This window comes from Ylistrum balloti, unplaced genomic scaffold, assembly GCF_031769215.1.
Source record: "Ylistrum balloti isolate Yb309-2 unplaced genomic scaffold, AGI_CSIRO_Ybal_v1 Utg370292, whole genome shotgun sequence".
NCBI lineage: Eukaryota > Metazoa > Mollusca > Bivalvia > Pectinida > Pectinidae > Ylistrum > Ylistrum balloti.
The window spans coordinates 291987-317087 of record NW_026782221.1 but is presented as its reverse complement, the minus strand read 5'-3'; the positions used below and the strand labels follow the sequence as shown (position 1 = coordinate 317087).

At 34.8% G+C, this 25101-nt stretch overlaps 1 protein-coding gene across 1 annotated transcript; it reads right to left on the bottom strand.

The window, feature by feature from the left end:
- Positions 1 to 2318: 2318 nt before the first annotated feature.
- Positions 2319 to 23187, bottom strand: LOC132552988 (retinal dehydrogenase 2-like). The gene is made up of 14 exons (XM_060217194.1): positions 23134 to 23187; positions 15056 to 15160; positions 14129 to 14269; positions 12144 to 12273; positions 11441 to 11502; positions 11010 to 11138; positions 9883 to 9996; positions 9502 to 9604; positions 9071 to 9255; positions 8747 to 8911; positions 8494 to 8651; positions 7554 to 7628; positions 6625 to 6664; positions 2319 to 2425 (listed from the first exon to the last, which is right to left on the bottom strand). The coding sequence occupies exons 1-14, from the start codon at positions 23185 to 23187 to the stop codon at positions 2399 to 2401; spliced, it is 1488 nt and encodes a 495-aa protein (XP_060073177.1). The 3' UTR covers positions 2319 to 2398.
- Positions 23188 to 25101: the final 1914 nt, after the last annotated feature.

The following is a 25101-nucleotide window of genomic DNA, read 5'->3' as shown; positions in this document are numbered from 1 at the left end:
TGTGGATTTGACTACCATCTCTTCCCTAGTGTACATGTTATATAACACAGTAGATAGGTCCTGTGGATTTGACTACCATCTCTACCCTAGTGTACATGAGATATAATACAGTATATAGGTCCTGTGGATTTGACTACCATCTCTACCCTAGTGTACGTGAGATATAATACAGTAGATAGGTCCTGTGGATTTGACTACCATCTCTACCCTAGTGTACATGAGATATAATACAGTATATAGGTCCTGTGGATTTGACTACCATCTCTACCCTAGTGTACGTGAGATATAATACAGTAGATAGGTCCTGTGGATTTGACTACCATCTCTACCACAGTGTACACGTGATATAACACAGTAGATAGGTCCTGTGGATTTGACTACCATCTCTACCCTAGTGTACATGAGATATAACACAGTAGATAGGTCCTGTGGATTTGACTACCATCTCTACCCTAGTGTACATGAGATATAACACAGTAGATAAGTCCTGTGGATTTGACTACCATCTCTTCCCTAGTGTACATGAGATATAACACAGTAGATAGGTCCTGTGGATTTGACTACCATCTCTAAATAAGAGACATCTGATTGGTTTACAATGTTATCTTGAGATGGTTTAGTTCTTGATTCTTTGCCCACCATCATCAGACTGTGAGCTGGTCAAATTAATTTCTCCCATGGTCCGTCCGTCTTTTTTTCCGTCCTAAGACAAGTGCTGTTATAGCTATATCTTAGTTATTACTTAATTGCTCTTTCAAATATAATGTAATTATCAACTGAGAGTCTTGTCATAGGTTGCAGCGGTACGTTTATATTGATCCATTAGCTTCTTCCATAGTAGTTATTTAACAAGTGACTGACATACAATGGTGTATGTTAACTGACTACCCTTCCAAATTGTTGTTAAAGATATATGTTGTTCTTGTAATGATGAAGTATATTGATATGTTGGTATTTCGTTTTGTTTCAGGTATTTGGTATTTTTGTCCATTTCATTGCAGGATATAGACAACTGATAGACAAACACAGGACTTCCTTAAACGATGCGGATTGTCAACGATTATGTGGAAGGTGTAAGGTCGGTCGTTACAAAGAACTCATCTCGAAATAGTATGTTTCTTCGTGTAATTTGAAATCAGGAGTGTTCCATTCTCGTCAGCATGCCCAATGTATCCGTCAGCTCACGTCGTTGTTGATCTTGTTCTTATTTGATAACGTGACATTCTATGTTGACCAAGCAGCAGATGACACGTTCCCTTCCAAAACACCTGGATGTATTCTCCTTTTATCATGTAAGCAGTCTACGTGTAAATCTTTCACGTTTTGTTCTAGTTTGAATCCTAATCGAGGCTTCTGTTGACAAGTCAGTATTTTCTTTGTTGTTGCATGTCCAGTCTATATCTATTATATATGTTCATCAATTGCTCAAAAACTTCGGTATAATTTTGTATGTACACATTAGAAATCTATTGTATTGTTACAGAAATTTCTGAACTATGACTTTCTTGTTACAATGATACGATATTTTCATACCTTTCACCATGTCAATGGATTTACATACATGAGCTGTTGTGTGTCCTGCCGTCTATCCGTCCATGTATCCTGTTTGTCAGTTAGATATAGATGTGCATTGACTGAAACATTTATCAGTCGTTAAAGATCGGTAATTGGTCAATGCTAAATAATCAAACAACTAACACGTGATATATGTATCACATTGGCTTATTTATTCTATATATTGTATCGGTGTGTAAATGACATTGACTTGAAGCTACTGGGACACGTTAGTAATTCCTTGTATAACACGCAGTATCTATTATTCTGTGTTGAGAGGATCCGGCCATACTCTTAACATCTGTATTACATACAATGTAGCACTGTGTGGTATCACTAGTTAACTTTAGTGTGAGTTGTGATTTTTATCATTTATTCCTGTGTGATATCACTAACTTCTGTGTGGTACCACTTGGTTCTGTGTGATATCGCTTAGTTCTGTTTGGTACCACTTAGTTCTGTGTGATATCAATTAGTTCTGTTTGATACCACTTAGTTCTGTTTGATATCACTTAGTTCTGTTTGATACCACTTAGTTCTGTTTGGTATCACTTAGTTCTGTTTGATATCTCCTGTGATACCACTTAGTTCTGTTTGATACCACTTAGTTCTGTTTGATATCACTTAGTTCTGTTTGATATCAGTTCCTTTGTGAAATATACACAAATATCCACATATTACATTAAGACATATTGTATCACCTACGTCTGTGAGTTATATACAGTGTCCGAAATTCCACACATGTTAAATGTTGTATCATATTAAACCCAGTTGTAACAAGTTTGGCGGTTCCTCTTTTGTCCTGTTGCCGAAATATCATGGTTTCATTAGACTGGCACACCGATCATTTTGTCATAGGGTTTACTAATACCTGAAACAAAACATAAAACAAATTGTTAGTTTTATCATACTTAAAAAAAGTAAGAGAGGTTTGTTTAAAGTATATGTATATATGTTGACTTTATTTATTTCAAAACTAATGAGAAACAAGCTATCAGGTTTTAAAACTATTTTTCATGGCCCTGATGGAAGCGGGTGGGAGGAAATCGGAGTACCCAGGGGAAACCCACATGGTCGAGCAGGCGACCCGATACCTTTTCACGTCCGTTCAGAGAATCGAACCCTGAAGGTGAAAGGCGAGTGCGTTACCACAGCGTCATCTGACCATCCAGAGAAATCCTAGTTTTATTCTCCTTGTACTTTTTCAGGAGTCTCCATGTAAATCTTTGTTCAAATTTTGTCCTAGTTTTCTGAAATTTATGTTTGGATGATGATTGTGTTGCCGTGTTGGTATTTTCCTGTTGGTTGTAGATGTACCATCCCCCGAGAAACATTTAGTTGTAGTATAAGGTTAAGTATATGACAGTTTACACATAATACGTATCTTCTTACGACAATGAATATCTCTTCCTAAACGTATTTCCTATACAAGGTCGATCCCATCTAAACAGGAAGTCAATCATTTGCCCTATGTGCCCCTGTCTTTGGTTACCAGTCTCCGGCCAAGTATATCAAACATGTATGTATCAGATCACAATACTATCGCTCTACACTCGACAGGGTTTAATTTCATTTTCATCACTGGAATATCAGAATTGAAATAAATTTACTGAAATTTGATACCAAAACCGCATGTTCACTTCAAAAGGTATTTTGAGACGTTAGGTCTACACAAGGAAAAATCTCAGGGTACAGTACTCATTAATAAAAGCGATATTTTCTTTCAAAAGCATTCAAATTCACAAATATTTCTGTTCACATGCAAAACAAGACATCTTGTAAATAAATCCCCCTTTCTATTGAGGAACCCATTACAATAATGCGCACCCTGGTGGTAATTAGTTACGTTATAAGAACACAAATATCAAAGAACATTCGTCTAAAATAATATAGCGATACTTCCTACTCAAACCTCAAACTCGGTATTCTGTATAACACCGTGCTTGAAGTAACATCGGGAAGATTTATCCTCTTAACACAATTAGTAATAGCATACAGTATACTTAATATTTACATATATCCCTTCAATCTCACGAGAAACATTTCATGTTGTTTAGATTTTACATAAGACACACAAGTGATAAGAATAGTTAGCACCTTTCTATACATGCTTAGAACTAGAAACAGCATTGTCAAATATGGAATCAAGCTGATGATGCTGAGCTGAACCGTAAAGCCTTCAAGACGATTTTGAAAAATGAAAATTATTTGAAAGAAAGTACAAATGCTACGTGCACTATAACCTCAAAGTTTAATAGATTCAACATATTCAAATAGTACACCACTTTAAAATGTACGTGTATGAATTAAAGCGTGGCATGACGTTTAAAGTACATAAAGTATACTGACGGTTTTAACTCTGTGTAAGATAGATACATGTAGTACACTGACGGTTTTAACTCTGTATCAGATAGATACATGTAGTATACTGACGCTTTTAACTTTGTATAAGATAGATACATGTACTATACTGACGGTTTTAACTCTGTATAAGATAGATACATGTAGTATACTGACGGTTTTAACTCTGTATAAGATAGATACATGTAGTATACTGACGGTTTTAACTTTGTATAAGATAGATACATGTAGTATACTGACGGTTTTAACTCTGTATAAGATAGATACATGAAGTATACTGACGGTTTTAACTTTGTATAAGATAGATACATGTAGTATACTGACGGTTTTAACTCTGTATAAGATAGATACATGTAGTATACTGACGGTTTTAACTCTGTATAAGATAGATACATGTAGTATACTGACGGTTTTAACTCTGTATAAGATAGATACATGTAGTATACTGACGGTTTTAACTCTGTATAAGATAGATACATGTAGTATACTGACGGTTTTAACTCTGTATAAGATAGATACATGTAGTATACTGACGGTTTTAACTTTGTATAAGATAGATACATGTAACATGTAGTATACTGACGGTTTTAACTCTGTATAAGATAGATACATGTAGTATACTGATGGTTTTAACTTTGTATAAGATAGATACATGTAACATGTAGTATACTGACGGTTTTAACTTTGTATAAGATAGATACATGTAGTATACTGACGGTTTTAACTTTGTATAAGATAGATACATGTCACATGTAGTATACTGACGGTTTTAACTCTGTATAAGATAGATACATGTAGTATACTGACGGTTTTAACTCTGTATATGATAGATACATGTAGTATACTGACGGTTTTAACTCTGTATAAGATAGATACATGTAGTATACTGACGGTTTTAACTCTGTAAAAGATAGATACATGATACATGTAGTATACTGACGGTTTTAACTTTGTATAAGATAGATACATGTAGTAGTATACTGACGGTTTTAACTCTGTATATGATAGATACATGTAGTATACTGACGGTTTTAACTCTGTATAAGATAGATACATGTAGTATACTGACGGTTTTAACTCTGTAAAAGATAGATACATGATACATGTAGTATACTGACGGTTTTAACTTTGTATAAGATAGATACATGTAACATGTAGTATACTGACGGTTTTAACTCTGTATAAGATAGATACATGTAGTATACTGACGGTTTTAACTCTGTATAAGATAGATACATGTCACATGTAGTATACTTACGGTTTTAACTCTGTATAAGATAGATACATGTAGTATACTGACGGTTTTAACTCTGTATCAGATAGATACATGTAGTATACTGACGGTTTTAACTTTGTATAAGATAGATACATGTACTATACTGACGGTTTTAACTCTGTATAAGATAGATACATGTAGTATACTGACGGTTTTAACTCTGTATCAGATAGATACATGTAGTATACTGACGGTTTTAACTTTGTATAAGATAGATACATGTACTATACTGACGGTTTTAACTCTGTATAAGATAGATACATGTAGTATACTGACGGTTTTAACTCTGTATAAGATAGATACATGTAGTATACTGACGGTTTTAACTCTGTATAAGATAGATACATGTAACATGTAGTATACTGACGGTTTTAACTTTGTATAAGATAGATACATGTAGTATACTGATGGTTTTAACTGTGTATAAGATAGATACATGTAGTATACTGACGGTTTTAACTTTGTATAAGATAGATACATGTAGTATACTGACGGTTTTAACTTTGTATAAGATAGATACATGTCACATGTAGTATACTGACGGTTTTAACTTTGTAAAAGATAGATACATGTAGTATACTGACGGTTTTAACTCTGTATAAGATAGATACATGTAGTATACTGACGGTTTTAACTCTGTATAAGATAGATACATGTAACATGTAGTATACTGACGGTTTTAACTTTGTATAAGATAGATACATATAGTATACTGACGGTTTTAACTTTGTATAAGATAGATACATGTAGTATACTGACGGTTTTAACTCTGTATAAGATAGATACATGTAGTATACTGACGGTTTTAACTTTGTATAAGATAGATACATGTCACATGTAGTATACTGACGGTTTTAACTTTGTAAAAGATATATACATGTAGTATACTGACGGTTTTAACTCTGTATAAGATAGATACATGTAGTATACTGACGGTTTTAACTCTGTATAAGATAGATACATGTAGTATACTGACGGTTTTAACTTTGTATAAGATAGATACATGTAGTATACTGACGGTTTTAACTTTGTATAAGATAGATACATGTAGTATACTGACGGTTTTAACTCTGTAAAAGATAGATACATGTAGTATACTGACGGTTTTAACTTTGTATAAGATAGATACATGTAGTGTACTGACGGTTTTAACTTTGTATAAGATAGATACATGTAGTATACTGACGGTTTTAACTCTGCATAAGATAGATACATGTAGTATACTGACGGTTTTAACTTTGTATAAGATAGATACATGTAGTATACTGACGGTTTTAACTTTGTATAAGATAGATACATGTAGTATACTGACGGTTTTAACTCTGTATAAGATAGATACATGACGGACGGTTTTAACTTTTTTAGATACATGTAGTATACTGACGGTTTTAACTCTGTATATGATAGATACATGTAACATGTAGTGTACTTACGGTTTTTATTTCGGTATATTGTGACAATCCGTATTCCCCTCTGTAACATTAAAGGTCAAGTATTAGTGCCGGGTCCTAAACAAGATTCTTACAAACAAAATGTTTAGTAAGTAAATACCAATAAAATTCATTATATTTCATACCCACATAATAGCTGTTTAACACGGAATCAGTCAGCTGTGGAGGATTGACCAGGGATTCTACTTTTATAGAAAATGTTGTTTGTGAAACACGTGTAGATGAACTAGATATAAGTTACCGATGTCAAGGTCTTGGAGTTCTTCGCTTCTTTTAAAAGTTACAAAATAAAAACAAGAATTTTAGCGAGTGTTTCTGTAACTTTTGAAAATTACTGTTAATACCGAGTGAGCATGTCATATATAACCACGAGATTGAGTGACCTGTTTCTACCACAATAAAGATTTTATTCCAAAGATCAATTGACCTGTTCTGTAACCACGCAAGTTTTGATTATGTCATCAGTTCGTGCGTGGTGGCAGGACTTTTAGCGAAATGCAAGTAATTATTATACGAAAATGACAGAAATATATGGACATATTGTGACTCATTACAAATGAAAACTAGAAGTAAAAAAGTTTGTTCTCCTCAAAGAAAGGAAAGAAAATCAATTAATTTCAAATTATTTCCAAAACCATATCATGATCTACTGATTGCGCATTCTAATTTCCATACGTTCGTAAAGCGCTCTTTCGGCCAAAGGTCATCCTGTCAGCCAATTAAAACAGGCTAGATTTTAACTCTACATGTGGTATAACCTGTATGTTAATATACATTACAGTTTGAGTGCTCAATTGATGTCCTGTGAGTTGAAAAATACTCACTTTGCTTTGGTAGAAAATGTGTTACAATGTTAAAAGCAAATACATGTACATTTCTTTTGTTTATGAAAATGTAAAGAAGGCACTTACAGTTCTCGGCCGACACCAGACATCTTGAATCCCCCAAATGGGCTTTGAGCATTGACGATGTGGTAAGCGTTCACCCTGATAATTCGAAAGAAAATAAACATTAATACTACTGAAAAAATCTATACACAAAAATATATAACAAACGCCAAGTTGCATATCACGGAACGAACGTCAAATGGCATATTACCGAGCAAGTGTCAACTCACATGTCACAGAGCGAACGTCGCGTGACATAATGCAAATAAAAAGTCACTTGCCATGATACCAACTGCCATCTTAGACAATATTGCACAAATGTCACGCCACATAATTAATGTTACAATAGTAATAAAGTTACTCACACAACAACGTTGTCACATAAAATAAAAAAACATCACCGCACATAATACAATATCATCACTACAGTTAAAGTTTATAGTTAACATTGGTACAAATCATTTGAACTGAGGTATAAGCTCTGTATAGATTAACCATTAGGGGCATACATATATACATATTTATCAGTAACAGTAAGTACTAAGGGATACAGACATATTTATCAGTACGTTGTAAATGATGGTTACCAAGTAAATTGCAGAATAAAACACACAACAAATCCAGTTGTAAGTTACTACAATTTCTCTATCACAAATTTAAAACAGGTGAAGAGATTTATCATATCATCTGTTTTCCGTTATTGTTTGTATTTAGCATTTTATAATATTTCATTTGTTACAAATCTATCACGGTCCGTTTTCATATTCTATTCATATTTTATCCTAATGACAACCGGTTTTGAAACGAAACCGCAACCGCTTTTAATGTTTTGATAAAGACGCTTGTAGCATATATAAGTTTGAAAATCTGGAATATAAGACATATTCATCCATCTGAGTATATGTCCCAGTAACAGGCAAGGTATCAACACAAGAAGCTAGAACATTTAGAAACAGCCACTTACCATACTGTTCCAGCCTTGACCTTATTAGAAAAGGTCACTGCCTTCCCAATGTCATTGGTAAAAATAGCAGCAGCCAGTCCATATGGTGTATTATTTGCCCTTTCAATAACCTCTTCCATCGTCTTAAATTTGATAATTTGCTGAACTGGTCCAAAAATCTGTTGGTATAAAGGTTGTATTGACAATATCTATATATAAAAAAGGTAGTTTAAAGACAAAACGGAAACATACTTTATGATTAAGTGCCTCTTACCTCCTCCTTCCCGATGGTCATGTCCTCTGTGACGTTGGTAAACACAGTCGGCTGGATGAAATACCCTTTGCCCTCCACGGGTTTCCCACCACACTCTAGTTTGGCACCATCTTTCACTCCCGACTCTATCATCGATAGAATCTTCTTATACTGTTCCTCGTCAATCTTAAATGCAAATAATAGCAATGGTATTAATTAGAAGGAAACCTAATTCGAGAGATATCTTTAATTTCAAGAAGAGCATATGAGACCTGCATAAATATTTTCATATCAGTTTTATTTGAAAACTTTTTTAACAAACTAAAATGTTTCCATCAGTATTACTTGTGGTCCGGCTTCGTTCTTGACATCAAACGGGTCTCCGACGTTCTTATTCTTGGCCCTGTTGACAAGTTTAGCTGTGAATTCCTCGTATATATCCTCCTGGACGTACGTCCTTGACCCTGCCGTACAGCACTGACCCATGTTGTAGAACAGTGCCTGATGGGACATCTCGGCCGCAAAGTCCACTGGGGGATAAACATCACTTATAGGTTCGGAATATCATTGAATATTGTATCATTGATAGATGTGTAGGATGGTTACCGAGGTTAAACAAAAGGTCATACTAATTTATCATTGCCGAATACCATCATTAGAAATACGAAGGGGGAATACATACATGTACTTGTTTATATACACGAAGGCAGACAAAAAGGTATATTATTATTTGTATAAGAAATTGTACGTAATTACTTCTGTATGAAAATACTTACGATCAGCATCAGCGAAGACGACGTTCGGACTTTTCCCGCCCAATTCCAAAGTGACGCGCTTAAGGTTAGATTTGGCGGCAGCTTCCATTATCAGTTTTCCGACCTGTAAACACACACATAGTTATGCTTCAATTGTTTTCTGGTCACTAGTATGATGCCATTGAGAAATATTTCATTTCCGTCTTTCAATATAACATTAGATGTGTTCGATGTCTGAAGGTTATGTCGCATTAATATTGTTCTCATTTGATATCTTGCCATCGCTTAATTGGATTAACCAAAGTTTATAACTCGGGTGTCGTCGATTGAGAAAAGACGCTAACCCTTCCGGAACACCTGGTCTTATTCTCATGTTTCCAATGACAATTTGAAAGCATATACCTCTGTGGATCCTGTGAAAGCGACTTTGTTGATGTCGGGGTGACTAGAGATGGCAGCACCAGCCGTTGGACCATATCCGGGCACTATGTTCACAACTCCTGGGGGAAAACCAGCCTAGATAAAATTTAACATCACTGATGACGATCTTAACATCACATATTAGAGCTTGATATTTCTGTTGTATTTTTATAACATTTCGTTCGTCGTAGAATGAAAGTTACACAAAATTCGCGGTAAATAACAAGTGTGCTCACCACTATCTCTCCGTAATTCATAAAAACAAAAATGTCAATATTTGCATGAAAAATATCGAATTTTAGTGTTTCTCCAAAAAAATCAAAAGCTTTTATTATAATGTTATTTTGTTATACAGTTCGTTATTTGATCGAAAACTACAATATACACACACACCACCAGCACAAACACACACCACCACCATATACCAGCACAAACACACACCACCAACACACACACCACCACCACCACACACACACACCACCAGCACAAACACACACCGCCACCACACACCAACACAAACACACACCACCAACACACCCACCACCACCACACACACACACAACCACACACACCACCACCACCACCACACACACACAACCAGACACCACCACCACCACCCGACACACACACCACCAACACAAACCACCACCACCACACTCCACCACACACACCACCACACACACACAACCACACACATACAACCACACACCACCACCACCACCCGACACACACACACACCACCAACACAAACCACCACCACCACACTCCACCACACACACCACCACACACACACCACCACACACACACAACTACACACCACCACCAGCCCCTCACCACCACCACACCACCACCACCACCACTGCAACACACACACTACCACCACACACACACACACACACACACACACAACCACCACCACACACATGCACTCTCTCCCTCACACGTACACGCACACACGCTAAAATGAATAAGAATAGTTGTACCTTTTTTGGTTCTGTGATGTTTTTAAGGTTAAATACTGTACGTCCATCGTAATGAGTTCATGCTTGAATCGTTACTGATGTTTCTCATTTATACCGGAAATCGAATAGTTTTACTTCTTTCCTCACCTCTTTGATAAGAGACCCCATATACATGGCTGTTAGTGGCGTTTGTTCAGCAGGCTTCAAGACGATACAATTACCACAGGCTAAAGCGGGGGCTAACTTCCAGGACATCATTGCTAGTGGGAAGTTCCACTGGTAACACAAGCGTTAAGACAAATCTGACATGATTCACTTATTATCATCATTATTTACCTAAATTCTACCCGTGAAGAGTACAATTATCTTTAATCGTGAGTAGAATAACTCTAATACCCCAATGTCTCTCATGACTGTTATTTTCCATCTTCTCAAAGCAGTTGAATCGGCGCTAATTCTTGCCTATTTGATTAAAAATACTAACAGACTTAAGAAAGAACACCTTGATTTTAAAACAGATTAACAACCAAATATCATAATTATGATTCCTTCGTAGAATAGAGTTTGTGGTAACGTACCGGAATAATCTGACCACAAATCCCCACTGGCTCGTGTCTAGTGTAGCAGAGGAAGGGGCCATCTGTATTGGAAACGAAACAACGTCAAAATCTGTACATAATAATACGTGATTCACATTAGTATTTGAAATCAAATGAAAATCTAAGGAATGTTATCAGGACATGAATAGATCATCCGATGTACGGTAATGAATGTTGTATCACCATGTTTGATATGTATAGATAGCAGAATCTGTATGAAAATACACCGTGGTGTGAATTTTTGTATAGGAGAACGTGTGGGCGTACTGGTGGCTTTAAATATGTAAGTATTGTTAGAGAAAGGAATGCTGGAAATATACATTAGCAAAGTAATGAGATAGGAATTATGATAAGATTTTAAAAGTATGCGTTGTTTTATCATAGAAGAAACAAAGGAAGTGTGAACATTTCAATAACTTTTATTTTAGTGTGGTTTAGTTTTTAACAGTTATTGGACACATGAATTCGCTGGAGAGCATCCAGGAAACGAACGAAAATAATAAAAAAAAAAACACGAAAATTTATGATTTCATGGTAATCCTCATTTACAAGTAAAACGATACATGAAAAGGATCAAGTGCGCTTAAGAAATGGTCAGTTTCTCAAAAAAAAAAGAACCAGTTGAGTTACATTATATTATACAACCTGTTTTTAGGAAGGCGAGGATTACATACACACGTACCCACTGGAATGGTTTTGCCACATATCTTGTCCGTCCAACCGGCGTAATAACGGAAGGTGCCGAGGATCATGGCCATGTCATTTAAATACATATCTCGGAAAGGTTTGCCATTGTCCATCACCTCCAGACTCTGTTATGATAAACATGTTCATCTGTAGTGTCTTGTTTTCAATATAGAAGTCACAGTTTAGAGATACCTAACTGATCTCATCAGTAAAGTTATCTGTTGTATTTACATCAGTAAAGTTATCTATTGTATTTACATCAGTAAAGTTATCTATTGTATTTACATCAGTAAAGTTATCTGTTGTATTTACATCAGTAAAGTTATCTATTGTATTTACATCAGTAAAGTTATCTGTTGTATTTACATCAGTAAAGTTAACCATTGTATTTACATCAGTAAAGTTATCTATTGTATTTACATCAGTAAAGTTATCTGTTGTATTTACATCAGTAAAGTTATCCGTTGTATTTACATCAGTAAAGTTATCCGTTGTATTTACATCAGTAAAGTTATCTGTTGTATTTACATCAGTAAAGTTATCCAATGTATTTACATCAGTAAAGTTATCCAATGTATTTACATCAGTAAAGTTATCTGTTGTATTTACATCAGTAAAGTTATCTGTTGTATTTACATCAGTAAAGTTATCAGTTGTATTTACATCAGTAAAGTTATCCGTTGTATTTACATCAGTAAAGTTATCCGTTGTATTTACATCAGTAAAGTTATCTGTTGTATTTACATCAGTAAAGTTATCTGTTGTATTTACATCAGTAATGTTATCTCAGTAAAGTTATCCAATGTATTTACATCAGTAAAGTTATCCAATGTATTTACATCAGTAAAGTTATCTGTTGTATTTACATCAGTAAAGTTATCTGTTGTATTTACATCAGTAAAGTTATCTGTTGTATTTACATCAGTAAAGTTATCCGTTGTATTTACATCAGTAAAGTTATCCGTTGTATTTACATCAGTAAAGTTATCCGTTGTATTTACATCAGTAAAGTTATCAGTTGTATTTACATCAGTAAAGTTATCTGTTGTATTTACATCAGTAAAGTTAACCATTGTATTTACATCAGTAAAGTTATCTGTTGTATTTACATCAGTAAAGTTATCTGATGTATTTACATCAGTAAAGTTAACCATTTTATTTACATCAGTAAAGTTATCTGTTGTATTTACATCAGTAAAGTTATCTGTTGTATTTACATCAGTAAAGTTATCTGTTGTATTTACATCAGTAAAGTTATCCGTTGTATTGATATCAGTAAAGTTATCTGTTGTATTTACATCAGTAAAGTTATCTGTTGTATTTATATCAGTAAAGTTATCTGTTGTATTTACATCAGTAAAGTTATCCGTTGTATTTATCAGTAAAGTTATCCGTTGTATTTACATCAGTAAAGTTATCCGTTGTATTTACATCAGTAAAGTTATCCGTTGTATTTACATCAGTAAAGTTATCAGTTGTATTTACATCAGTAAAGTTATCCGTTGTATTTACATCAGTAAAGTTATCCGTTGTATTTACATCAGTAAAGTTATCAGTTGTATTTACATCAGTAAAGTTATCCGTTGTATTTACATCAGTAAAGTTATCTGTTGTATTTACATCAGTAAAGTTATCCGTTGTATTTACTTCAGTAACGTTACCCCTTTTATGATGAACTAAGTCTATCCTGTATACAGGAAAACGTTCGTCCAGGGTTATTTCCCCCTTCCATAAAAACATTTGCCTTCGTCAAGTGTTTAACGCACGTGAAAAACATATTAAGATACAGTTCAGTATTAGCTTTAAAGTTTAGCCACCGAATTAATTTTGCTTTGTCAACAAAGGGCGAAATGAGCAAATCTTTAACTATGGCGAAAGTTTCCGTCAGGTTTCCCTCTATAAAGTACATGTTTTGGTGACATTTATTTGATTCATAAACACTAGATATGATGACGGACATGTAGTTTACATGAGACCCACCGATATGTACAATCTATCCCGCTCAATCAGGTCCGCCAATTTGTTGAGCAGCTTCCCTCTGGTGCTGGCGTTCATCTGTCTCCATGGCGAGTCGTCCTTGAAGGCAGCTTTAGCGGCTTCTACGGCCTTTTCTATATCAACCTGAGGACGAATCGTAAGATGCTTAGTCTTTACATATCTCAACAAAACGTTAAACACTGTTGTGATGAAGACGGCTATAAGGGGACTTCATGATTGGCACGAAGTCACTTATTCATGTGGAAATATATTTCTTATACTTCACATAATGGATGACTAAAGAAGAACGAAGTTGTCTCCCTTCCATGGTTATATTCAAATGTATTAGGGCAATATAATTTTTCCTTAGTTTGAACAATTCGTTAAAACGCGTTAACGGTTGTAACGGTGTGATTTTCCCTCTGTATTCGTGATAAAGCTGTATCAAGGTGTTCCAATGATGAAGTTTGGTAGATAGTATATAAGACGGTTTTTGACAGATGTAAGGTGTTGCTGATCACTAAGTAGTCTTGATATATGGTTGGATAGTAACCACTCTAAGTTAATTAAGTACTGAACTGTCGTGATCTTAACTAAAGTATATCCATTAACAACGGTATAATCCGTACAGCGGAACACCTATTTTGACGGTGAATTATCGCCGTTTCCATGTCCATACACTGAATGTAATTTACTGTATCATAAATCACCCTGAGGTTGTGGCAATGCCATACAAATGGAAATATTACAGGGAAAAGTTGTAAAATATAAACCAAACTTGCATAGTACATTTACTTTGTATGTAGGTGTCTGTGGGTATATTTTTATCGTGAAAGTTAGAAGTATTTGTCGTGCTACGGTGATCTGTATTTTTTCTACATCCACGTTTTTTTTAATTAGCTTTGTGTTTATGCTACATTAAGGCTTTACCTTGTCTCCCTCTTGAACGTCAATGATCTTTTCGCCTGTGGTCGGGTTGATGGTCGCAAACGTCTTGCCGCTCACACTATTCACATATTCGTTATTAATGAATAGCTGTAACAAATAAAGTGACTTCAGATTTCTGTCCATCAAAATGTAAAAATAAAACATATCAGTTAAAGCATAATTTATCTCCTATGAGAACCATTACAGTTTTGAATTAGATAAATATTTCCATTTAGTCCAGTACAAGCCTTATATCGAATCATCCATAACATTTGATACAAATGTACATTTCTTGAAAAAATGGAATGACAAATGTCAATTTGCCTCATTCCACAAGTTCTTGTGGATATAACCGCAGATTCTCTATTTCCTTATACGACTTGAGAAATTCGGCTTGAACTTGAACATTTGTTTGCCTTAAGAAGAGTTGCTATAGAAATAAATCGATAGATGCAGACCTCAGGGAAGTGTATAGGGGACATGGTACACAAATTGTATGCTATACTTACCTGTTATATCCTTCTTTGTGGACGTAATCATTGTCATCTTGTGATAAATATATCCATATGTTACAGTCTATCTTATGACATCTTACTTACAGTCTATCTTAACATCTGACTATTAAGTGATACAATTTGGACACATCTATCTTACTTACAGTCTATCTTAACATCTGACTATTAAGTGATACAATTCGGACACATCTATCTTACTTACAGTCTATCTTAACATCTGACTATTAAGTGATACAATTTGGACACATCTATCTTACTTACAGTTTATCTTAACATCTGACTATTAAGTGATACAATTTGTACACATCTATCTTACTTACAGTCTATCTTAACATCTGACTATTAAGTGATACAATTTGGACACATCTATCTTACTTACAGTCTATCTTAACATCTGACTATTAAGTGATACAATTTGGACACATCTATCTTACTTACAGTCTATCTTAACATCTGACTATTAAGTGATACAATTTGTACACATCTATCTTACTTACAGTCTATCTTAACATCTGACTATTAAGTGATACAATTTGGACACATCTATCTTACTTACAGTCTATCTTAACATCTGACTATTAAGTGATACAATTTGGACACATCTATCTTACTTACAGTCTATCTTAACATGACTATTAAGTGATACAATTTGGACACATCTATCTTACTTACAGTCTATCTTATGACATATGACTATTAAGTGATACAATCTGGACACATCTATCTTACTTAAAAAAAATACGTCGAAATACAAAATACCAATAACAGTCGTTTTCACTTCATTTCTGATTCTGTACAGTTTGTATCAATGTATGTTTTATCTCCAGGTTATGTCCGCAAAGAAAGATACCATCAGTATTAAACAGTCTGTCTTTTTTAACTCGAGCTGTAAGTAACGTCAGTATCAAGTCATGAAATGGTACCCCTTTTTATCTCAGCTGTAAATAACGTCAGTATCAGTTTATCCATGACTATTAAGTGATACAATTTGTACACATCTTTTACTTACAGTCTATCTTAACATCTAAAAAACAATTTGTACACATATCTTACTTACAGTCATGGACTATTAAGTGATACAATCTTTTTACTTACTCGAGCTGTAAATAACAATTTGGACAGTATTAAGCTATTTTAACATGACTATTATGATACCATTTGGACACATTTTCTTACTTACAGTTTATCTAAATAACTATTAAGTGAGTACACATCATCTTACTTACAGTCTTTCTTAACATCTGACTATTAAGTGATACAATGTACAATAACGTCAGTATTAACATGACTATTAAGTGATACAATGGTACGTCTTTTTTATCTCAGCTGTAAATAACGTCAGTATCAAGCCATGAAATGGTACCCCTTTTTAACTCGAGCTGTAAAAAACGTCAGTATCAAGTCATGGAATGGTACGTCTTTTTAACTCGAGCTGTAAATAACGTCAGTATCAAGTCATGGAATGGTACGTCTTTTTAACTCGAGCTGTAAATAACGTCAGTATTAAGCCATGAAATGGTACGTCTTTTTTATCTCGAGCTGTAAATAACGTCAGTATCAAGTCACGAAATGGTACGTCTTTTTAACTCGAGCTGTAAATAACGTGGGTAGTCGGGTGGTCGGGTGGCCGGGTGGCGCAGTGGTAACACACTCGCCTTTCACCTAGCTTCATAACTTATTTATAATACTTAATGTTTCTATTTTTAGTCTCTCATAACTTTCTTATAACTGACAAAGTTGGTAAAAAGTTTATCTCCTGACACATATACATGCATATAGTTGCTGCTGAATGTGATGTATTGAAAAACTGTTCTAAATAGATCGATCGTTATTGATGTATACCCTGTCCTAAATAGCATATACAGTTATATGTATCAAATCCATAATACTATAATATGTATGACATAATATAGATATGATATTTTAGATATAGAGGTAGAGTATCTGCCTCCATATATTATGTATCCTATTACCTGGTACATGTAGAAAGGACGATACGAGGGAGATAATCAGAGTCACAATCTGGTATGGGTATAGTCTGTGATATGAAAGAATGCCTTATATCAAAATCTTATTCCTTTTTAATAATTACTAGTACATGTATCAATATGATGTAAAGATACCAAGACATTGCATTGTTTCTTTCAGATTAAGGAAGGCAAGTATTTCATTGGACATACAAACTAGTGCTTGTGTTTATAAATCCTGGATGGCATTTCAAAACATTCAAGAATAATTTATTTGACGGATTCACCAAAGGTACTGCTTTTTCCTCCTTTGAGAACTACTTAATTTGGCCACCTTGAAAGCGGAGATGTCTCGTGACTGTGACACGTGTATGTAACTAAGTATGGAGCTCAACCTCGGCTGGTTACAATGTGATTGGATTAACCTTCAAACGACATTCAACAGCCATATTGTTTAGTTTATTAACCTTTTAGTTTGCCACTTAAGTGAGCATTGATTACAGCAAACTGCAGTTTGGATTGAGATGAAAAAATTGTACTTGAATTTGAAAATAAAATTTCAACATTTTTGTATCTGCACTAAATGCTGTGTTACATGCCTGAGTCATGTACATATGCTCGTTTTGAGCTTTCTCTTACTGGTAATGGTTAAATGGCATAGTAACATTCCAATATAATTGGAATCTACATTAAAACTTGTTATGGAGCTCATCCTCAGCTGGTTACAATGTGTCTTTGACACGTGTATCTAAGTATGGAGCTCATCCTCAGCTGGTTACAATGTGACTTTGACACGTGTATCTAAGTATGGAGCTCAACCTCGGCTGGTTACACTGTGACTGTGACACGTGTATCTAAGTATGGAGCTCATCCTCAGCTGGTTACATTGTGACTGTGACACGTGTATCTAAGTATGGAGCTCATCCTCAGCTGGTTACAATGTGACTTTGACACGTGTATCTAAGTATGGAGCTCATCCTCGGCTGGTTACACTGTGATTGTGACACGTGTATCTAAGTATGGAGCTCAACCTCGGCTGGTTACAATGTGATTGGATTAACCTTCAAACGACATTCAACAGCCATATTGTTTAGTTTATTAACCTTTTAGTTTGCCATTTAAGAGCATTGATTACAGCAAACTGCAGTTTGGATTGAGATGAAAAAATTGTACTTGAATTTGAAAATAAAATTTTAACATTTTTGTATCTGCACTAAATGCTATGTTACATGCCTGAGTCATGTACATATGTTCGTTTTGAGTTTTCTTTTACTGGTAATGGTTAAATGGCATAGTAACATTCCAATATAATTGGAATCTTCATTAAATCTTGTTACACTGAAATTAGGCCATATATAAGTACCTCTTAAATATACACGTATGTAAATTATTCCAGTGAAATATTCTTTTCAAAAATTTTAATATGAGTCATGTTCGTTATATACAACAAAACGTTCTTCTTTCTTTTAAATGGCTTCATCTCTAGTGCAAATAATAATTTAAAAACATTATGTCCATTCTGATCAGAGAATTGCCTAGATATAGGTCACTGCATACATTTGAAAGGTTAGTTTTGTTTTTAAATTGTGTTATTACTTTAAAAGGAGACAAGATCATGTTTTAACTCATAAACACACACGTAGATATCCAACAAGTTATCTTATTGGGATATTAGGAAATTGCAGTAGAAGAAATGATACTTTCTTCATAACGTACATTAGAATCTACTGTGTATTAGACTGAAAATTTTTCGGTCATTGTCAAAACGAATAAAACATGTTATTTCAGAATTTGTTATCATTTACAGACAACAAATGATTTCGTAACTTAGCAAAAGCAGCTTTCATATAACGAAGAGAATATCCGGATTTTCTTTCGGGCACCTTGATTTTTAGTGGCGCCTACGTAGAGCAGTGTAAACAGATGGCGGAGACGACAACAGTGGAGGCTTGTCGATACCAATTCGAACCACTGAAAATATACTTAGATATTTTCTACACGAAAGTGATTGTTTGGATTTTTGAGTTTATCAAGAAATAACGGATTCTTTGATTATGTTTTAAAATACCCAGAAGGACTCGAAAATACCCGTCGCAGGACTGTATAATTTGGATGGGGACATTTTATGACACGTTTTGCCCATTTCGAAAGAGTTTGCAGAGAAACTTAGATGCTTTTTGCGATAAATCTGTCCTCAATAAACACTTAGATGTTTTTATTTTTACATAATCAGTGTGAATTCCTGAATATTTTATTCACAAGGGTTGACGGACACTTTTCCCGTAAAAGGTATCATTTTGGGTAGCGTCACGTCATTCAGTAAATCATATAACATTATCTAAGGAGGTGTGTCGATCTTGTATTCCGTCAAATTAAAAAATGAAATATCTATTGTATATCTCACACATTGTGAGACGATATCTGAAGGAAGTATCAAATATATTTCAAATCCTATTTAAGATTTATTATTGTCTAATGTATATATAATATACATGTAGGTCAGAATCTGATTCCAGTGCAGGGAAACTTCGTGTTTACATTTTGTTAAAATATCGTTTTATTTAAGATATCTTATAGTTATTAATCTTCATTGTAAATCTGATGTTATGTACTTTATACAACATGTTTCATTTTCTATTAAAGAGAAGTTATACGTTATATATCGTACATAGACCATCATTTCTCCGTGGATACATGTGAAGTTGACTTCACCATGAAAAGTCTATCTTTATTGATAGGTCACTAGTGACGGTCTGAATAACTTGTATCTTATCTGGAATAGGACTAGATATAATGTAACAATCAGCTCGGTTATGTAAAATAGTCAAGGACACTCTCGTGTTCTATAAAGTGTGAGATTCTAGAACATGTACTTAGAACTTGTTTGTTGGCCTGGGATTACCGTACGAACTGGTTTATATTGTAGACCATTAAATAAAATTGCTATTATTTATTTATTTAATTTAATAAATAATATTTATTTATCTATCTCCTGTAACAATAGTTTTCATTACCAGACGTACAATGGAATCTCACCGTGAAGAACATATTGTTGCTGTGTTTTGTTTGACACTGGGACATTGTTGCTGTGCTTTGTTTGACACTGAGACGTTGTTGTGTTTTGTTTGACACTGAGACATTGTTGCTGTGATTTGTTTGACACTAAGACATTGTTGCTGTGTTTTGTTTTACATCGGGACATTGTTGCTGTGTTTTGTTTGACACTGAGACATTGTTGCTGTGTTTTGTTTGACACTGAGACATTGTTGTTGTGTTTTGTTTGACACTAAGACATTGTTGCTGTGATTTGTTTGACACTAAGACATTGTTGCTGTGTTTTGTTTTACATCGGGACATTGTTGCTGTGTTTTGTTTGACACTGAGACATTGTTGTGTTTTGTTTGGCACTGAGACGTTGTTGTGTTTTGTTTGACTCTGAGACATTGTTGCTGTGTTTTGTTTGACACTGAGACATTGTTGCTGTGTTTTGTTTGACACGGAGACATTGTTGCTGTTTTGTTTGACACTGAGACATTGTTGCTGTGTTTTGTTTGACATTGAGACATTGGTGCTGTGTTGTGTTTGACACTGATATATTGTTGCTGTTTTGTTTGACAAAGAGACATTGCTGCTGTTTTGTTTGACACGGAGATGTTGTTTCTGTGTTTCGTTTGACACTGAGACATTGTTGTTGTGTTTTGTTTGACACTGAGACATTGTTGTTGTTTTGTTTGACACTGAGACAATGTTGCTGTGTTTCGTTTGACACTGAGACATTGTTGTTTGTTTTGTTTGACACTGAGACATTGTTGCTGTGTTTTGTTTGACACTGAGACATTGTTGTGTTTTGTTTGACACTGAGACATTGTTGCTGTGTTTTGTTTGACACTGAGACATTGTTGCTGTTTGTTTGACACTGAGACATTGTTGTTTGTTTTGTTTGACACTAGGACATTGTTGTTGTTTGTTTGACACTGAGACATCGTTGTTTGTTTTGTTTGACACTGAGACATTGTTGCTGTGTTTTGTTTGACACTGAGACATTGTTGTTGTGTTTTGTTTGACACTGAGACATTGTTGTTGTGTTTTGTTTGACACTGAGACATTGGTGTTTGTTTTTTTTTGACACTAGGACATTGTTGTTGTGTTTTGTTTCACACTGAGACATTGTTGTTGTTTTGTTTGACACTGAGACATTGTTGTTGTGTTTTGTTTGACACTGAGACATTGTTGCTGTGTTTTGTTTGACACTGAGACATTGTTGCTGTGTTTTGTTTGACACTGAGACATTGTTGCTGTGTTTTGTTTGACACTGAGACATTGTTGCTGTGTTTTGTTTGACACTGAGACATTGTTGTTGTGTTTTGTTTGACACTGAGACATTGTTGTGTTTTATTTGACACTGAGACATTGTTGCTGTGTTTTGTTTGACACTGAGACATTGTTGCTGTGTTTTGTTTGACACTGAGACATTGTTGCTGTGTTTTGTTTGACACTGAGACATTGTTGCTGTGTTTTGTTTGACACTGAGACATTGTTGCTGTGTTTTGTTTGACACTGAGACATTGTTGTTGTGTTTTGTTTGACACTGAGACATTGTTGTGTTTTATTTGACACTGAGACATTGTTGCTGTGTTTTGTTTGACACTGAGACATTGCTGTGTTTTGTTTGACTCTGAGACATTGTTGCTGTTTGTTTGACACTGAGACATTGTTGCTGTTTGTTTGATACTGAGACATTGTTGTTGTGTTTTGTTTGACACTGAGACATTTTTGTGTTTTATTTGACACTGAGACATTGTTGCTGTGTTTTGTTTGACACTGAGACATTGTTGCTGTGTTTTGTTTGACACTGAGACATTGTTGCTGTTTGTTTGACACTGAGACATTGTTGTTTGTTTTGTTTGACACTGAGACATTGTTGCTGTGTTTTGTTTGACACTGAGACAATGTTGCTGTGTTTTGTTTGACACTGAGACATTGTTGTGTTTTGTTTGACACTGAGACATTGTTGCTGTGTTTTGTTTGACACTGAGACAATGTTGCTGTGTTTTGTTTGACACTGAGACATTGTTGCTGTGTTTTGTTTGACACTGAGACAATGTTGCTGTGTTTTGTTTGACACTGAGACATTGTTGCTGTGTTTTGTTTGACACTGAGACATTGTTGTTGTGTTTTGTTTGACGCTGATCCTAATGAGAAAAGTATAGTAAGTTTTGTTTAATGTTAAATGCTTGCATAAACGACACTAATGAGCAACGCACATCGATTGGTCTAGTGGCGCAGTGGTAACCCACCCGCATCACGTCCAGAGTTCGATTTTTCGAAGGGACGTAACTCGGTAAATGGTCATCTGCCGTTTCCCCCGGGTATCCCGGTTTCCTCCCACAGTAAGGTGCTCGGAGCGCTTCAATTCGGGCCAACGATAGTCATAAGCAAATATTGAATAAGATGTTTCGCTACTGTTTAAGGCAATGGTCAGTATGATGATAACTTATAGATGTTCAAATAGTCTACAACTAATATAGTAACTCGCCAAGATATCTGGAATAAAATTTAGAAAGAAAAATGAAAAAAATAAGACCAGGTGTTTTCTTACCTGTGTGTACTTAATGTCTGGGTTTCTTATTGGATCTGGTAGTGGAGCTGCCATCCTGTTCCCGTTGCTCACCTATTTGGTCACACTGACCAAAACTAGGTTATATACTTACGTGTACCTCTATCGTACTTTGATTACCTCCCAGTGACCATATAGATAAACACCTGACGTGGACTGCTTGCTTAAGCCTGTTTATCTCCATTTGTTCAAACATTTCTAACGCGAAATCTAACTGTAAATTCAGTTAAAATACTTAAATTAGCATGTCAGAGATTTTCAAAATACTACATTCATGAGAAATTGATATATTTTGACTGCCACAACATTTTATGGAAATTTACAACAGGTCTACATATGATTTTTTCCCAATAACGACTTATACAAATGGAGGTGAACAGTGATCCAGCCGTGATTTGAGCGATAACTAATAACGACAAAAATGATAGTTTAACCTAACTAGTGATAACATTAAAACAATTTCCTAACATAAAATGTCGTTTGAATGTGTTCAGCCTTTTCTCATACTCGCACGTTATTTATCAATATTTCATTCTAGGGAAAACTTTCCACTAAAACGCCCACTATTCTTTGAGGAGCCCAAGTGCTTGTGATGCTAAGAGTTATGGGCTATATTATGGTAAATTTACAAATTTTTTGTTATCCAGTAAGAAAGTATACAGATCCTGTAACGACTTCAATCGACAATGGACTAGGAATCGAAAACGCTCTGTTGAAATTCGTGATATCACATACTTTGAACTATAAATAGGATAAAAGTTTTATTCCTTGTCATTCACCTAAATACAGTCAGTAGACCACGTGAACGTGTTTTACACCACAAGATCTACATGTAGATAATGATTTACACTCGACTAAACATTGTAAACTGTGATATATAGACTTCACTGTTCACATCTTCATATCGGATCACTTTATGTATTTATCAGTCAAGCTCACACTAATGAATCCTTCAGATTTGACTTTATCACATCATAACTCAGTCGATTCCAATGTAAATTATATGTATATTAAAAACATATCTTGTATGTAAAATCTGTAAATCATTGGGTCCTATATATTGACGAGATCACATTAAAAGTACACGAGTCAAATAATTATCGTACATGTGGATCCTGACTCGTGTGAGTGTGAAGTTCATAAGGACAGTGGGTGTATGTATAGATACTGACTCGTGTCACTGTAAAGTTCATAAGGACAGTAAACTCGTGTGACTGTAAAGGGTGTATGTATACTGATCCATAAGGACTGGGTGTATGTATAGATACTGTCGTGTGAGTGTGAAGTTCATAAGGACAGCACTAAGGGTGTATGTATAGATACTGTAAAAGTTCATAAGGACAGCTACTAAGTGTGAAGTGTATGTGTATGTATAGATACTGACTCGTGTGACTGTAAAGTTCATAAGGACAGTGGGTGTATGTATAGATACTGACTCGAGTGAGTGTGAAGTTCATAAGGACAGTACTAAGGGTGTCCGTATAGATACTGACTCGTGTGAGTGTGAAGTTCATAAGGACAGTACTAAGGATGTATGTATAGATACTGACTCGTGTGACTGTAAAGTTCATAAGGACAGTGGGTGTATGTATAGATACTGACTCGTGTGAGTGTGAAGTTCATAAGGACAGTGGGTGTATGTATAGATACTGACTCGTGTGACTGTAAAGTTCATAAGGACAGCACTAAGATGTATGTATAGATACTGACTCGTGTGAGTGTGAAGTTCATAAGGACAGTACTAAGGATGTATGTATATATCCTGACTCGTGTGACTGTAAAGTTCATAAGGACAGTACTAAGGGTGTATGTATAGATCATGACTCGTGTGACTGTAAAGTTCATAAGGACAGTACTAAGGGTGTATGTATAGATCCTAACTCGTGTGAGTGTGAAGTTCATAAGTACTAAGTGTATGTATACTGACTCGTGTCACTGTAAAGTTCATAA

Excerpts from the sequence above, each read along its gene's own strand:
- LOC132552988 (XM_060217194.1), bottom strand. The coding sequence starts at position 23,187 with ATGGCAGCTCCACTACCAGATCCAATAAGAAACCCAGACATTAAGTAC. Across the intron at positions 15,161-23,133 it reads CAGACATTAAGTACACACAG|CTATTCATTAATAACGAATA; the intron begins GTAAGAAAACAC and ends TATTTGTTACAG. Across the intron at positions 9,605-9,882 it reads CTTTCACAGGATCCACAGAG|GTCGGAAAACTGATAATGGA; the intron begins GTATATGCTTTC and ends GTGTGTTTACAG.